Source organism: Limanda limanda, chromosome 10, assembly GCF_963576545.1.
Source record: "Limanda limanda chromosome 10, fLimLim1.1, whole genome shotgun sequence".
NCBI lineage: Eukaryota > Metazoa > Chordata > Actinopteri > Pleuronectiformes > Pleuronectidae > Limanda > Limanda limanda.
Window position 1 is genome coordinate 967,420 of NC_083645.1, and position 16,681 is coordinate 984,100.

At 40.8% G+C, this 16,681-nt stretch overlaps 1 protein-coding gene across 1 annotated transcript in view; it reads left to right on the forward strand.

Annotated features, from left to right (window-relative positions):
* Nucleotides 1-16,681, forward strand: part of LOC133012201 (tectonic-1-like) — a 43,176-nt gene that overhangs the window by 5,529 nt on the left and 20,966 nt on the right. The window contains exons 4-5 of the mRNA XM_061080182.1: nucleotides 16,012-16,206; nucleotides 16,473-16,596. Of these exons, the coding sequence (XP_060936165.1) occupies nucleotides 16,012-16,206; nucleotides 16,473-16,596 (319 nt within the window). The remainder of the gene's footprint in view (nucleotides 1-16,011; nucleotides 16,207-16,472; nucleotides 16,597-16,681) is intronic.

A 16,681-nucleotide genomic window follows, 5' to 3' on the forward strand; every position in this document is an offset into this window, starting at 1 on the left:
CTTTTTGTTGTTTCTCCGTGGAGTCGAACCATAGACGAATCAGAGACCTTTTCTGCCCATAGTCCAAGTTTCTGTTGTAAATAAGTAGTATTAAGTAAGTAAAATGAAATAATCCCAACAACACCTTGAGCACATTAGCATGAGCATTTCCTTTAATGATAATTCATTGTTTATTTATAGACAGTATATTTTCATAATTATATAAACTCAAATTATTTTTTTAAATTGTTCTTTATTGGGCGGCTGTGGCTGAGGGGGTAGAGCGGTCGTCCTCCAACCTTCAATCCCCAATCTTCCCTATCTGCATGCCGAAGTGTCCTTGGGCAAGATGCTGAACCCAGAATTGCCCCCCATAGAACAACAAAGTCCTGCTAAGAGATGCACTGTATGAATGTGTGTGTGAATTGGTGAATGTAAAACTGTACTGTAAAGAGCTTTGAGTGGTCATCAAGACATCAAAACCATTAATGTCATCAACTTGAAAAGTAATTAAAGTGCTTCTAACTTTTAGAAACGTCATGAGAAGTTATACTGGTAAAACTACTAAATAAAAGATAATTTGGAAGATTATCATCAAGATGGTTTCACTTGCTGGATTTTTCAGAAATGCAGAAACACTCATGGTTTTACAGTGGGTGTTGCAAAGAGGTGAAAAACAGTCTGAAGTGATACAATAACAAAACATGTTTTGTCAGACCAATAGTATAAAGCATTATTATCCATTTTCTGTGACATGAACGAGGACAGTTTGCAATGGTGACTGGAGGAACCACTGATCGCACCATCAAACCACGCTACCTCCTGAGCAACAGCTGCCCCCAATGGTGGGTGGGTCATAGGGTTATGCACTCTAATCCCAAACACAGTTTGGTTGTGTGTAGGTAATGAGAAGATCTTTTTTCCACCCTTCAATAAATAGCTGTAAAAGGTGCCTAAACCTTTCTGTGGGAAGCATTTAGTAGTGTCTCCCTTGAGGTGGATAAAACAGTACCTTTGTACCCAATGTCACAACTCCCCTTGATGAGTTTCATCAGTAAGTTTTCCAAGCTGATCTGCAGTGGAAGGGTAGCAACATAAAAAATAAATTTCATATTAGAACACTGTAGTGATATACTCCGTAATTTCAAGAACAGACTTCTAAATCCTCCAATTAATTTCTGCTTATCTAGAAAGGACCACTTCAAGATGACCTAGTTTACTATTTTCCTGTTGTTAGTTTTTCTGTTAGTTAGCAGGATTATGCAAAGACTAATATGGTGTTTCAGTTTTTTTTTACCACAAAGCTTGGTGTCGTAGAGTAATTCTTGTGGTGTGTGTGTGTGTGTGTGTGTGTGTGTGTGTGTGTTTGGAGCAGATCCAAATTTAATTTAAATGTGGTTTTACAAGGGGACAGTTGGACATACAGAAGTAGGCTATGCACACTCTGAGTGCCCTTGTAGTTGAGTAAAGGAATGATGACAGTAACAAGTGACTCTTTGAGTGTACATGGAGAATCATTTAAATACAGTTTCTTGTGGGCTGCAGATCTTTGTCCATTGTTCACACACTTCTCCATTCATCATACCAATACATTGAACCTCTACCAAGTACTGTCACCTCAAATATATATCAATCGGATTCTTTTGATTCTTGACAAGTCCATTTTAAACCTTATAAAGCCCCCCCCCCCCCCCCCACACACACACCAGCTGACACACACACAAACACATACACTGACCTTTGTTGAGACAAAGGCAAGCCACTGTGATGTACACACACATGCACACAAAGACACACAGCAGGAAAGCATCAGTGAAGGGCAGTCTTTGAAGGCCAGTGTTTTAATTTAGAGAGTAGATAACATGATGCTATCAGGACAGAGAGATGACAAACTCAAAGACAGACAGAGAGACGAAGAAGAGGGGATGATGGGAGACAAAGATATAGACTAGATATCCAGATAATATTAATATTCTATTAATCACTGTGATCTGCCAGCTTTTTTAAATTACAGACACTCTTGTTATTATTGTTTAAATGCAGGGGTGCAAGATTGTTGGAGTATTTTCTCTACCTATAGTTATTGAAGCTGCTGTTAAATGTAAACAAAATGGGACCATCATGGGCTAACATTACATTAGAGTTCTAATGGGTTGGTTTTGGCAAATTAAAACAACTCAATCCCATTATATAAATTTACAGTACCAAGCTTGGCATGTTATCACCAAAATCAATTACTGTGATTGTAACTCTGCTGTAAGAGGCTCTAACATTAAAGGTGGAGCTACGGATTCTGGCGAATGCCTGTGTATAATAAAAAAAAAACACACCCCTCCCTTTACTACTCTTGATCAGTAGTTCCACCCCTAACGTTCATCCACACATATTACTAGGGTGCACCACTAATCTCAAAAAGTTGGAATTAGCCACCACAAATATTTTCAATGACCAGTTTCAGTTCTGCCAGTGAAGGTCTATTCGCCCTTGGAAAGGAGACGGTCAGACACTGATGTACATTCTCACTACACCAGTGGCTGCCTTCTGCCTGCTCAGAGAACATTACGTACCGGTGTGTGGTCGCAACAGCCCACAATGCAGTCCAGAAGAAACTCCTGGTCGTGCCTCCACTTTTGAAATGCCTCATTGATGTTCACTCTGTTCTTAGCCCTGTCATTATTTCATCATCTTGTTTGGGTTAACTAAAGTCTGTGGTGCTTCAGTAAGTTGCATTTGGAGCACTAGTGTGAAAATTATTGTGGGGTTAATGGATAGTGTTAATGCTACATCCTTGGAGACAGTGGTGTCAGCATTTCCAGTGGTTAATAGTTTAGTAATTAGTTGAGTTCACTTTTCAACTGGTCTTTCCTCAATTGTATAAGGCAGTGGAATAATTTGATTATCTCATTTGAGATGTAACAGATGATGTTTACACGTTTTATTAAAAAAGTTATTGGACTATGAGTACATATTGGCAGAATTTGACAAAATTATTTTTATTTAATTAATATAGCTTACCAAACCCTTTAAGGTATGTGTGCAGACAAAATTGACCTCTTAGAAAAAGCCTACTTCAGTTGATACTCTTCTCAACCACGCCTACCCTATCCCATCCCTTAGATTAAATATTTAGAAAGCTGCTAAATTTGCGCACCTATAAATGCAATTCAATTGTCTTTTAAGGGACCAGTGCAAGTGTATACATTTTGAAATGTGATGATACAGTACAAGACCTATGCACATGTTGTTTTGATCTCTAAGTGTGTTATTGTGAAGGACAGTGATTCAACAGAGGGGGAGGGAGGGATGATGTTTGAGGTGAGACAGTAGAGATGATGACCTGATGAGAGATGGACAGATAAGTAGACCGATATATGGAGACAGAAACAGAGAGAGACATAGGCTGAGAGGATTAGTGGAGCAGAGGTGGTGCTCTGTAGCACGAGGACATGATACACTACAAACACATAAATGCTTTGTATAGTGAGTTATTGCCAGTTGAAGGCAGGAGAGAACATTTCAAGAAATACAGCAGATTTACAGCTAAGGACACTTTTTCCTGGGAAGCTATGGTACATGGTACAGAGCACAGTGAAGGGCACACAGCGTGTGTGAGTCCGTTTTTATCATTTGTGGCAAACAGTTTAAGGTAGATTCTGGTTTACTTCAACGCCTTGTGTAATTCCAAAAGATGTGGCTATTGTGACAGTATGGGTAATGGTAATGTAACTCATGCAGCTCAAAACTTAGCAATTCAAAATTATTACTAAAACAATTGGGATGATATTATGCCACAGTGTTGGACCTCCCCACAGTCTTTAAGGTTACCCAATCCTCATGGTTGCACTTGTTCTACAGAAATGTCCCTGATTCCAATAACATTTGAAGTGTGTGCTTGACTTGACTCACAGGATCTGCTTTAAGTGACTCATTGGTGGAGGCAATGCAAGGATTGAAGGAATTATGATGTAGGGTTCTTTCTTTCCCACCCGTCTGGCCTGTGCCCTGTAAATTAGGTCTTTGTCCCCAACCTACCCAACTATCTCCTGGGGTTCTGGGCTCCATAAATTATGCAATTATCCATGCCCCTGCCTGGCTTCACACCCCTAGCATTTTCCTGAGCTCTCTTTTTCTGAGAGTTGAAAGTTTATGATAGAGTGCATAAACCCACCCAGCTACCTTGCATCTAAGCTGTGGCTTGACTACGCCCAAACCCACAGCAACTGGAACCTCAAGTTGACGATCTAACATTAGTTGGATGGGGAAAACCCTGTCACACTGTGTTGTATTGTTTTATGGTTGTAACAACTCAGAAAACTACTTTGGCCTCCTACTCTGTTTCTCTGCCTCAAGTGTGGGCATCATGTTCAGCAAAGTTTTTTCTAGTTTCCATTGCCTGCTAGGTGAAACAAAGTGGTATGGCTCTCGATGGCACCATACATTTAAATACAAAATTGGGCCTTGGTTAAACACAAGCTGGTCAACCAAAGGTTTGAATGTGAGATCAAATACCACAGATATACAGGTATTTTTCCCCAAGTGGGGACAGCCCACAATTAGCAGGTAAACACATGAGTCACAACTAAAATGGGAAAAAATGTTACAGCAGTGAAGAGGACAGTCAAAAATAGACATAAGTAAGGTAATAGTAAGTTAACATTTAATACTTATAAATGCAAGGAAATATAAAAAATATTAAAATGGAATATAACTAATATATGCAATGCAAACAGAATATGTCTGAGAATATACACACTGATTGCACATTAGCCATTGAATTTCACAGACAAAAATTGATATCGCAAAGTTCAGATAATTAAACCTAAGTAAATTAAGAAGGGGGAATACCAGGACCAAGCTGGCCTTTCTTATCAGTTTATCCAGTCTCTTCCTGTCAACAGTTGAAATCCTGCTGCCCCAGCAATCCACCCCAAACATCCAGATCGCTGATTCCACCCATAAAAGGTCTTCAGGAGCAACCCCTGCACTCCGAAAGACCTCAGTCTCAACAGCAGATACAGTGCTCTCAAACCCTTCTTGTAAGGTGCACTGGTATGATCAGTCAAGTCCAATTTATTGTTCAGGTGAAGACCCAGGTACTTAAGAGAAGTCACTATCTCATGTCCATTCCCTGGATACTTACCAGTATCTGGGGGAAATATCGGCGCCTGCAGAAATCCACCACCAGTTCTTTAGGTTTCCCCGCTTTGACCTGGAGACAATTCGGCTTGCACCCATCCACAAAGTCCTGTGTCAGGTCTCTGTACTCCCTGCCATCCTCATCTGTGTTCAGACTGATGATCACAGATTCGTGAGAGAAAATTTAGTAGATTGATTGATGGTCTCCCCAAGGGGCGCAGATGATTGAGGACAAGCCCCTTCAGGGTCTTCATTAGGCGGAATGTTACTGCCACTGGCCTGGAGCTGTTGAAGACTTTGAGGTGCAGAGTCTTTGGCGCTGGTACTAAACAGGGGGTCTTCCGGAGCTGTGGTACTTGTTAGGCGTGTTCGTTTATCCTTTAAGAGGAGAGGAGCCGACCTCGGTTTGCTCAATCAAATATTTATTTAGGAGGCAATGAACAGGTTTTGGATCAGCAAAACAATGGGCTTTCTACACATTAGTTGTATCAGAGCACCACAAACATCCGGCGTCTGTCCATTTTATAACAGTAGATCTTTGTTCCTCCCTCCTCAGAAGTGCGCAGGCGCAGGCCATCCTCCTGGCATTTGGAATACGGAAGTAGCAAGGAGCCACTCCCAATGACACTCCTACTTTGATAGTTGCTAGACAACTCTATCCTGACAGTCTGATGTTGTCTCCTAACCTAGCCTTGAGTAGAAAATGTCATGCTCCTGCCATTTCGGCTGCACCAAATGAACCATAACAAAATACCCCTAGACTCTCTTATCAAGACAGCTGTGAGACTGACCAACAATGTGACGCACACACATTTCAAACTAGTTTCAAGATTGAACATTCTGAGAATCAAAAGGTTATTGCTAATAATCTGTATGAAGGCCCTAATATCTAGCTAAAACTGCTTCTATTTTTATTGTTAGGAGTACAAATATAATTCGAAATGTTTCTATCTTTATTTGGTTAAGAGTTCAGTCAGACACAGACTATAGTTAAAATATTGAAATCCTAACACACTCTACCTTGCATCAAGCTCATGTTGAAGATGTGCTCCACAATCCTACACAGCTGATCAGCGCTGGACTTGAGGAGCCTACTGCTGATGCCATCAAGATATGTCTTGCTCATCACAGAGCTGAGGACGTAAGGGGCTGCATCAGCATTAGCAGAGGGGGGAACATACACAGCTATCGAGATAGCATGTGAAAATTCCTGCAGTAAATAGTGTGGTCTCATGCTAACCACTAATGTCCCAACAGCAGTGCTGTTCTTTAAAAACAATGTGCCCATAGGTACACAATCTATCATTCACAAACACTGCAAGCCCAGCTCCTCCTTTCCTCTTACCGCTCTCTATTGTCCTGTCCGCAGAATCAGATGCATCCGTCTAGTGCAGTGACAGTATCTGTGTTTCCTGCAGTTAGCCATTTCTCTGTAAACAGCATGATGCTACACTGCCAGTAGTCCCTCTCATGCCCAGGTCAACGCCACTAACTCTTCTTACATTCCCCATGACGTGGGAGGACAGGTCTGTATTGCTTCCTCCTTGCACGACACTGGGCTCCAGCATGGCTCTCCCTTCTCTCCAAAAGTGAGTGAGAGCTGCTACAAAAGGCTGCCACTCGTTAGGCACCAAGAAGGTCCATCACTATTTACATTCTCCTTTCCTTTAAGAAACATGACAAATCAAAGGAACCCAGCTGTACCGATTAAAAGATGAATCACTCTTTAAAATTGTTGCAGATTCATTTTGCATCAATCATTCAATCAACTACTGTTGCTTCACTATTTCCACATCACACAATTCTGGAAATTAGAAGTAACAAGGTAAATTTCAAGGATGATCTACTGTGGACTCCAGCTTCCTCCAGCATGTACAGGTTTTTTTCCGAAAGACTCTCAATGTTGTGCTGTCAGGTACAACTTCATGTTGTCAGCATGTAGACCATCTGCTTCCTGCACATCATTTATCTCTTATACATAAATCCGTCGCACTATTGCAGCAGGACTAATAGGGTTTAGTTTAATTTCTGTAGACTTGAATTCATCACCATAATCTCTTTTTTACCTGTAGATCATTTGTGGATAAAATATGTTTGTGCTTAAAGCACAGTGTACATGCAAGCAATCCACTGATAATCACACTATTTTAATTTGCTCATGTAAAGCTGCATCAAAATGTTTTGGGTGTCTGGTGTCAATAACTATAAAGTGGGAACGCAGTCCAACAAGTAAAAGCACAATGTCATGGTGTCATTAATGTTGTTTTCAACACCCACAAAGCTGTCCTTGTTTGTGTGTGAAAGTCACACTGAACCTGCCTTCTGAAGTCTATGACCATGGCCTCCACCAAATGATTGACTTTTTAGTTGGAACTCAGTTAAATTGTCATTTAATTATAAATAAAAACTAGTTTTTTTTAATCCAGGCTCTGCATCCAGAATCTGGAAGCACCTGTTTTGAATTGAGGGTTAGATAATGTGATACTGACATATCGCCTGTTACTTTTGATGAGATCGAAGATGTTGAAGCAGTATCTTTGTTGTTTCTGGCAGGTTTGTAGAAACAGTAAATGTAGAAACTGACAGGATAATATTTTCCTTTAAACAAGTTTTCTGTCTAGTCCTGTAAAAGTCTTTTCACTTTATCTTTTGTAAACCTATAGCAAAGTCCTTCTGAAAACTGTCATTTGTGCTTTTGTGGCTCCAATTCAGGCACATGAGTTAACTGCTACTTTATGCCTCAATAGTGCTATCTAACACTTAACACTATAGGTCTGCCTAATACTGTAATTTATACACTGGCTAAACTTTTTCACAAATGTAATTTTAAACATCTTACTTAAATATTTTCAATACCTGAAAGAATTATTCCTTCATTTATTCAGGAGAGTTACTTCACTTTGTATTAGTAGAAGGATTGCTTATTATGATGTATCAACTTCAACATGTTGTTCATAATAATCAGATATTGTAAATATATTGATGATATTCCATCTTGCTTAGTTTTTGCATTTCTTTCTTTGGAATAAAAACAGCACAAAAGTCTGGTATTTTCCGCAGGAAGCGGGCAGAACCAGAACCCCTATTTGTATATATATATATATATATATATATATATATATATATATATATATATATATATATATATATTCACAGTAGCTGCAATTAAACTGGACTGCCTTTTAGTGACACTGAGCTGCGGGTAAGTAACTGGTCTATTATCCCAACGTTACAGCAGCATTGTCACAGTGACATCAGGACAGAGGGAGGAGCTGCTCGCTGAGTGTGCGCTTAATGACCACAGGATTTATTCAATAAGCCCTTTGCTTCTTAATTAATGTTCTAATTAGACTTCTTTCCTCTCACTGCTACCAAACCAACCACACACACACACAAACCACAAACACCCCACATGGCCTCACACAAGTAACACAAGATAGGTGGTGACCTTGTGATAACCTGTGTGTTCATCGCTCAATGGCCATGCCCAGCATCAGCACTTACAGATCACACACACATACAAAAAGGGTATGTATGCTGTACACTCACATACACACCTTGGCTGTTAGCCTCCATAGTGTATGTGAGCCTTCCCCTGACATTGGGATTAATTAATGGCTGTGAGATACTGCAGGGGAACAGAGCTTGGAGTAACGGAAGTCAACGGAAGCACAAGCAGTAAAAGCCCAAATACATGTAACCAAGAAACATGTTTGACTTCACAGGATCCATCAACTGATGAGAGAGAGTGACATGTTAGTAATTACATTTTTTTGCTCTACCCAATTTCCCTCAATTTGATTCAAATTCTGCTAAGAATTTTCATGTTGACTGGATACCACGACCGAGGCGGCAGCTGATAATGGATTCTAACTGGCGGCAGTGGACAATAACTGTGGATTATAGTGGATACCATCCTGATGCTGGATCGTGGTCTTGCTGGCTGCTGGCCAGAGACTGTGATTGCAGCGGGACTGCCTGACACATAGTATTGAAAAATGTTTACCCTCATCGATGCTGCTAAAAATCCTGATGATGTTTTCTTACACCTGACATCTATTGCACTTCTGTCCGTCCTGAGAGAGGGATCCCTCACATGTGGCTCTCTCTGAGGTTTCTACATATTTTTACCTGTGAAAAGGGTTTTTAGTAGTTTTTCCTTACTCTTGTTGAGGGTTAAGGACAGAGGATGTCACACAATGTTAAAGCCCTATGAGACGAATTGTTATTTGTGAATGTGGGCTATACAAATAAAGCTTGATTGAACTTGATTGATACCAGCAGCTGTAGGAAAGGGCCTGTCTCAGCAAAAATAGACTAAACTTCCAACACTGTTGTATTTTAAAGTTCACAAACAGTTCTCACTATAATATAGCACTAAAATATCAGAAGTTCACTCCTGTGGACACAGAGGTGACTCACGGCGCAGTCAATGGCTGTAAGATGATTACGGCAGAGCTGCCATAGTAAGGAGAGACACGTGGCAGAGAGCAAGAGAGAAAGAAACAGAAACTGCAGGCTAAAGTTTGATTTATGTTTGTTCCTATTTGAATACTAAATATGTTAAAAAGGGAATGGTTCGTCTCAGGCTGATCTTGGGAGACCCCGGTGGCAACGTCCTTTGCCACAACACTAAAACAAAGCCATTATATGTACTGAAAAGTTAAAAAATGTGCATTGTCAGGGTGGCTTTCTCTTTCATTGACTTGACATGACTTTGAAGCTGTATGTGGCGACAATTGAAAAATGTGCTATGTTACAGGGTTATTCTTGTTTCTGATGATGTGGCATTGCCACCATAATGGATGGTCTGTTACGATCTTATTTTTAAGCGGACCCAAAAGTGCAGACAGAGAACACGGCAGGTAGATGGTAGGAAAAGGTTTATTGGAAATTCCAATAAGGCAGGCAGTTAGCAGACAGGTAGCAGGTAGCAAGCAGGTAGCAGGCAGGTAGCAGGCAGATAGCAGGTAGCAGGCCGGAGCAGGTAGCAAGCAGGTAGCAGGCAGGTAGCAGGCAGATAGCAGGTAGCAGGCCGGAGCAGGTAGCAAGCAGGTAGCAAGCAGGTAGCAGGCCGGAGCAGGTAGCATGCAGGTAGCAAGCAGGTAGCAGGCAGAACTCTGTGGCATGGAGTAGAACCAGGAAGGTGTGCAGCTGAACCACACAGGTGAACGGACGATCTGGCGAAGACTGGGGAGATGAGCTGAGGCTTTATGGAGTGGAGGTGGAGTTGATTAGATGAGTCTCAGCTGCAAAGGTGTTCTACAGGAGGCCCCTCCCAGCTCCAGCCACCTATGGAAAGGGAACAGTGGGGGAAGGGATTACCTGGTCCTGACATGGTCTTTCAGCTCATTGTTTTAAATTAGTGTTTTTTTTTAGTTTCAAAGTCTTCCAAAGTTTTTAGTCTCCTATTTGTGGAGCAGCAGGAAGTTGTGTTATGTCGTGAAAACTCAGATAAACTCACTGTATTCTGACTGCTTAGCATCAAAAAGCTAGAACCTTGTTGAAGCTACCAGCATTCACCAGAGGCCTGCACAGCATTTGCTTTGATTATCTGGGTAACTCAAGTTTTGTAGTGTATAACGAATCTTGTTCACGTCTTATGCTTTAACGGCTAAAGTGCTTCAGAGCAGGTTAAATTTGAAATAGAGGATCAACCCATGTAAAAGAACCGCCCACTTACCAATCAATTCATTTGAAACATGACATCACTGATCTTAGAAGATCCCGTGGAACTCGATGTGGATGTTAGAGGTTCTGTGAGGAGGACAAAGGTCTTTAGAGACCAGCAAAAACCGAACTCTGATGAGTATCCTTATGAAAGATATAGATCCTCAGTTGGAGGGAATAATAAACATTTGTCAGCTGCTGGAGCCAAACATAACCAACTCAACATGTTAATATCTGTGGGGAGAAAAGGTCTCTGGTTCGACTCCACAGAGAAACAACAAAAAGACGAACCTGGATTGATCTGTCCAAAAATCCAAGAGGATTCTCCCTACCCTGTCTAGTGCCCCTGAGCAAGGCACCGAACTCCCCCAACATCTGCTCCCAGGGCGCCGTACATGGCTGCCCATTGCTCTGTGTGTCCTGCACCAGATGGGTTAAAAGCAGAGGTTAAATTAACCCCCTTGCATGAGTGTGCTTGTGCATGTCTGTGCATGTGTTTGGGACAAATAAATGTATCTTAATACATATTTTATTTATCAAGATGGTGAATATACCTTGTAATTGAGTAGGCCTTTCCACAATTGAGGTTACCAACTACCAATAAATGTTAGCAGGTGTTAGTGGCCACCAGCGGATGTTAGGGACATAACTGTGCACCTTAGCTTCATCAACTGTTTTGGGCTTGTTATTAGTGATACAGGCCGAACTTGAGGGTACACTGAGGCTAAAGGTAAAGCTGAGTAGCTACTGGCTTGTATGGCGGTACTATGAAGCCATTTGGCCAGCTAAGTAGATCAGACATTCTTAACTCTGTCTTTTTAAACTAAGCACTGTTCCTTTTTTGAACATAAGACAATATGGAGAATACCCCTTTTATGTTCTACTGCCAAGTGGATACAGAAGTGTTCTAATACTGAGATGGGCTGTTTCTTGTCATTACGGCACCACAATTTTGAAATGTACCCATCTTACAAGAAGCTGAGATGAAACATTCTGTCAGCATGCACACTCTGTCCTAATATTCACATTTTAACTGAAATGGCACTCATAGAGTACATACCTCCCCCAAGACCCAACAATCCTCTTAAAATCTACCAAGCTGAACCAAATTGCTCACACTTATGGAAATCAGTCCCCTAAAAATGCCACATTATTTCCATTAAGATCAATGAATCCTGGGGAAATTAGTGAATATGTAACAAAAATAAAATATCCCACAATGTTAAAGAAAGTGATAAAATATTCCTGGATCTACTCTCTGATCTGGAGCCGCAATAATTAACATTATTATTATCACATATTCTTCCCTGACTCATACTGCATCCCTCCACAAAATGTAATGGTATTCCATTCAGTATTTCTTTTCCAACCAAAAACAAACTCCTCCTTGGCAAAGGAAGTGCTGAAATGTAACAGAAAGATAATTAAAAGAAACCATAATGACTTAATTGATCATCACACGTTAAGCAATTTATCAAGGAAATAAATACCGAAAGCCTCTGGTTTCAGCTTCTGCTGGTTGTATTGTGGTTCAGAATGTCACAGGTTTATTTTAGCGGCTGCATGAGCTATACTACATATCACATGCTCGTTTAGTAAGTAAGGTCTGTACTAGGTTGTCACTCATGCAGTGCAATTAATTAATTGTTAATTAATTAATCAGAGTGAGTAATAAAACTGGAGTTGGAATTTTGCTATATAAAGTATATTTATACATTTACATAGTTTTAACATATAACCAAATCACTTTAAAATGTTGAGTACTTTTTAGTTGTCAGGATTGAGTAATCTAAAACCAGAGAAAGAAGAGTAAAACGACTACAGTAACTTTGAGATATTGTCTGTAACAATCCTATGCTGCCATCTTGTGGACAAAGACAAAATGTAGCGGTATTTTCAAAAAGGGTGAGCAGTCTCAAATGACTCAATGAGCAGTTCCAGTTTAAGATCTCAGATTAAGTGGACAAGGAATTGACAAAGACAAGTATCTGAGTGAAGAGGCGCTGGGTATGATGCACAGTGTTAAACTGTAGAAAATAAAGAATTAAAGCCATATATGCACTTAAACAGTCAATTTACATAACTTCACAAATTAACCTATCATGACTCTGCCTTTTCGTACATTCATGATATCAGTTCAGCATGTGGAATTTATGGATATCGCCTTTTTTTTTACTGTTTGGTTAAAAACAGACTTAGTAGACCTCTGGTTACAACAATTGAGCATTATCATGTTCATGTATTTAAAAACTGAGAAAACTATTGTGACGACCATCTTATTTTACCTGCCTGTGTGCCTTTCTCTGTGCTGGTGGGTGGAGCAACAGCCACCTACCTTCCCAGAAAGCATATAAAGCTGCTCTTCTGGGAGTGTCTCTTTCTCTCAGCAGGGGCTGCTGCACCAGCCTGAACCTTCATCCTTTGTTTGGTTTGCTGTACCAACAAACACGCATCACACAGCATTCTCACTCATCCACATGCTTCTGACACAACTGATGCCCTTCATAGTTACACACCTCACTAGTAAATTAATATGATGTAAGAGTTCAGTTGAATAAATTACTTTTGATTGATAGGTCTGTGTGTGATCTTCCTTTTTGTTTCGAGCCCTGAGCCAGGTGGTAACAAATGGGGGCTCGTCCGGGTCGGAATTGATTAGTATTGCTAAAGTGGTAAATGTAGCTCTTGTTAAACGGAGTTTTTCCACACAGATGTTTGGTTAAATTGTATTTTGCTGAACCTGCTGGCAGAGGTAAGAGCTGCTAAGTAATTTGGAACCCGTTTTCCTGTTAACCCCACAGGCATAAGCAATGTGGGGTACTAGCTGTCTCTCATTGATCCTTTTTTGTTTTAGTTTGTTGTTTTTGTGCAGAAAGTGGTTAGAGCAGTTGCTAGGGGGCACTTCCATGACTGTCTAGGTGATTTTCAGCGTGCTTAAGGTTAACCGGGTTACTGGGTTTTGTGCTTAATTTATCTTTATATTTATTTATTCATATTTATATTTAACTATAATAATACAAATAATAATAATAATACCAATAATAATAATAAATAAGCACCACGGAGATGACACCCAGTTATAATCTACTTAATAAAGCCACTGTACTGATGAATTGTGCTTTCTTCTCCTTCATTTGTCCTTTCACTCGCTCCCTGCCCTTCTCCTTTCTTGTCCACTCACTCTGAACCTCTCTGACCCTCTCCTCCATCCATCCCTCCTCTTGCTCTCTGCAGGGTGTTGATGGAGAGCCATTCGAATGACAGCCGGGACAGTGGTCATCACTGGTGGAATTCTTGCTACGGTTATATTACTACTTATCATCGCAGTACTGTGCTACTGCAGGCTGCAGACTGCAGGATGCTACTGCAAGCTGCAGTAGCACAGCTGCAGTAGATTCATTTTCTACCGAATAGTAGAAAATGAATCCCCTCAATTCTGCACTCAGTATTGATTATATAGTATATAACTGTACGGATTTAAACTGCTTTTAAATCGACAAAAGATGAGACGATCTCTCTCTGCATGTATTATGTCATTTAACAAAGTATTTCAGTAAGTGAAATTCTAACCTTATGATGTTGGTAAAAGATTAGTAATTTCAATAAGCTATATGCATAATATTTCATGTATTACATTTCAATTCTTTATTAAACAGTTCATCACAGTTATAGTGAAGATCGGTCAATGTGAACACATTCCGGGGGTCTCGGGGGGTCTCGCGGGGCACCGTTGAGCCATTTTGTGACGCCCATCGAAAATTCCTCCAGAATACGTAAATTTTCACAACTTTCTAATTTTCTGCAAATTTTGGTAAGAATTTGAGCATGTTAAAGCCCTCAAAAAGCCAATTCATTTAATAAATGATAATAATAATAATAATAATAATCATAATAATAATAACTAAAATTTCTAGGGCTGCAAAGCAGCACTGGGTGGGCCCGAGGACATGCATTTTGAAGCGTTGAATGCTTTTTGCCTGATAAAAAAAAACACGACTGAGGAAATATTGATACATAGAGCTGTTCAGGCTTGGACTCTGATCATGAGACAGAAGTTTGGTGGTGATAGGACAATGCACAGTGGACTTTTTTAGCGCGCCGTACCTCAATGATTACACGGTTTGAGGAAATGTCCCAATTCTGAGCGAGAAAGAGACGTGACCTTTGCAAGACATAAAGTTCCCTTTGATCTAGGAAGACAGACACTGCAGGAGTGGAGTTGTTTGTTTACGGCTCAGCATCAAAGGATTCATGGTCCATGTATGACCGCGTTACAGAACATCGTGTTTTAATGGCGTGTAATCAAACTTTGACGCCACCCCACGGTCACACTGTGTGACGGAAAAAAAATCCGTCAGTCAGTTTTTATCTCCATCTTGTTGTGATGACACTCATCTCAATTTGAAGTTGATCCGATGAAAGCCGTGGTACAAGTACATCAAAGTAAAAATGTGGAATATGGCCAAAATGGCCACTAAATGCCAATTAGCAGGGTTCCTGTTGTGTTTTTCCAATTGCACCTAAAGACTTTTTTGTTTGTCTGGTCATGATACACCTGTATATTGATTTTTGGGAAGACCGGTCAATGTGAACACGTTCCAGGGGTCTCGGGGGGCACCGTTGAGCCATTTTGGGACGCCCATTGAAAATTCCTTCAGAATACGTAAATTTTCACCACTTTCTAACTTTCTGCAAATTTTGGTAAGAATTTGAGCATGGTAAAGCCCTCAAAAAGCCAATTAATTTCCCTGAATAATAATATCTCACCTGACCTTTGATGTCAGTGCTCGGGCCCTAAATAATAATCCTTACAATTTCAATAGGGTCTCACTTGACCTTTGATGTCAGTGCTCGGGCCCTACCTGACCTTTGATGTCAGTGCTCGGGCCCTAATAATACCATTCTACATCACGTTGAGATACCAAGTGTCATGTTTCAATACTTTTGAAATACTGCGTCAGGTTTTAAAAAAATTATATTTTCATTGTAATGACTTGCAGGATTTTATTTTTAACCACAGAGTATCCGTAGGTTTGACCCTTAGCGTTTGACTGGTGGGTGTGTTCTGTTGGCGGACGGCAGGTGGCGGTAGCGTTTCATGTTGCAGAAAGAAATAAAACCAGACGAAGTACCATAGCAACGGTTAAACAAAGATGGCGGCCTCCGGCGCTGAGCTGCTGTCGTGTATCTTCTGTTTAACTCTCTTGGCCAATGTTGTGACTACAGACGAAAATGTAACGAGCCACGATTTCAATGCGACTGCATCCGATGAATTTACTGTTACATCGAACGTCACAGACAGTTACACAACAATATTGGAGGCCACAGAACCGACGTCGAGCTACACCAGCACCGTTCAACCCACCGCAGCCGCCCAGCCCCTGCCCGTGTCCGGCCGGCTGCTCCTCCCTGCTACTGACGGTAATCTGTGTTCACAGCTCACTCATAACATACTGTCTCTTCTTATCACTACTGTAAGTAACGATGTCACTTTGGTCCACTTTCTGTGCTAAACAGCTCTTGTGCATGTAAGAGTTTATTTGTTAATAACGCATACAAACATTAACAATCTCAGCTACAACCATTTGCACTTCATGTTGGTTTATTCAGAGCTCACTGAGCCTGATCAGATAAAGCTTCTCAGCAGGATGACGGCACTTTATTATCCGTGGTTTGTTGTGCGTCAGTTGACAGGTTGTGTCCCTGTGACGAGCACAGAGGTGCGTGTGACATCAACTGCTGCTGTGACGCAGAGTGTGATGAGGAGCTGCCTCTCTTCACCGGCTGCTCAGTGTCCACCGTCAGGCAAGTGTCCCGTTGCTCAGCGCGGCAGCATGTTCCTGCTCCCTGCTTGTACTTCAGTAGAGACCCAGCTACAGGCGTGTTGTGTTATACT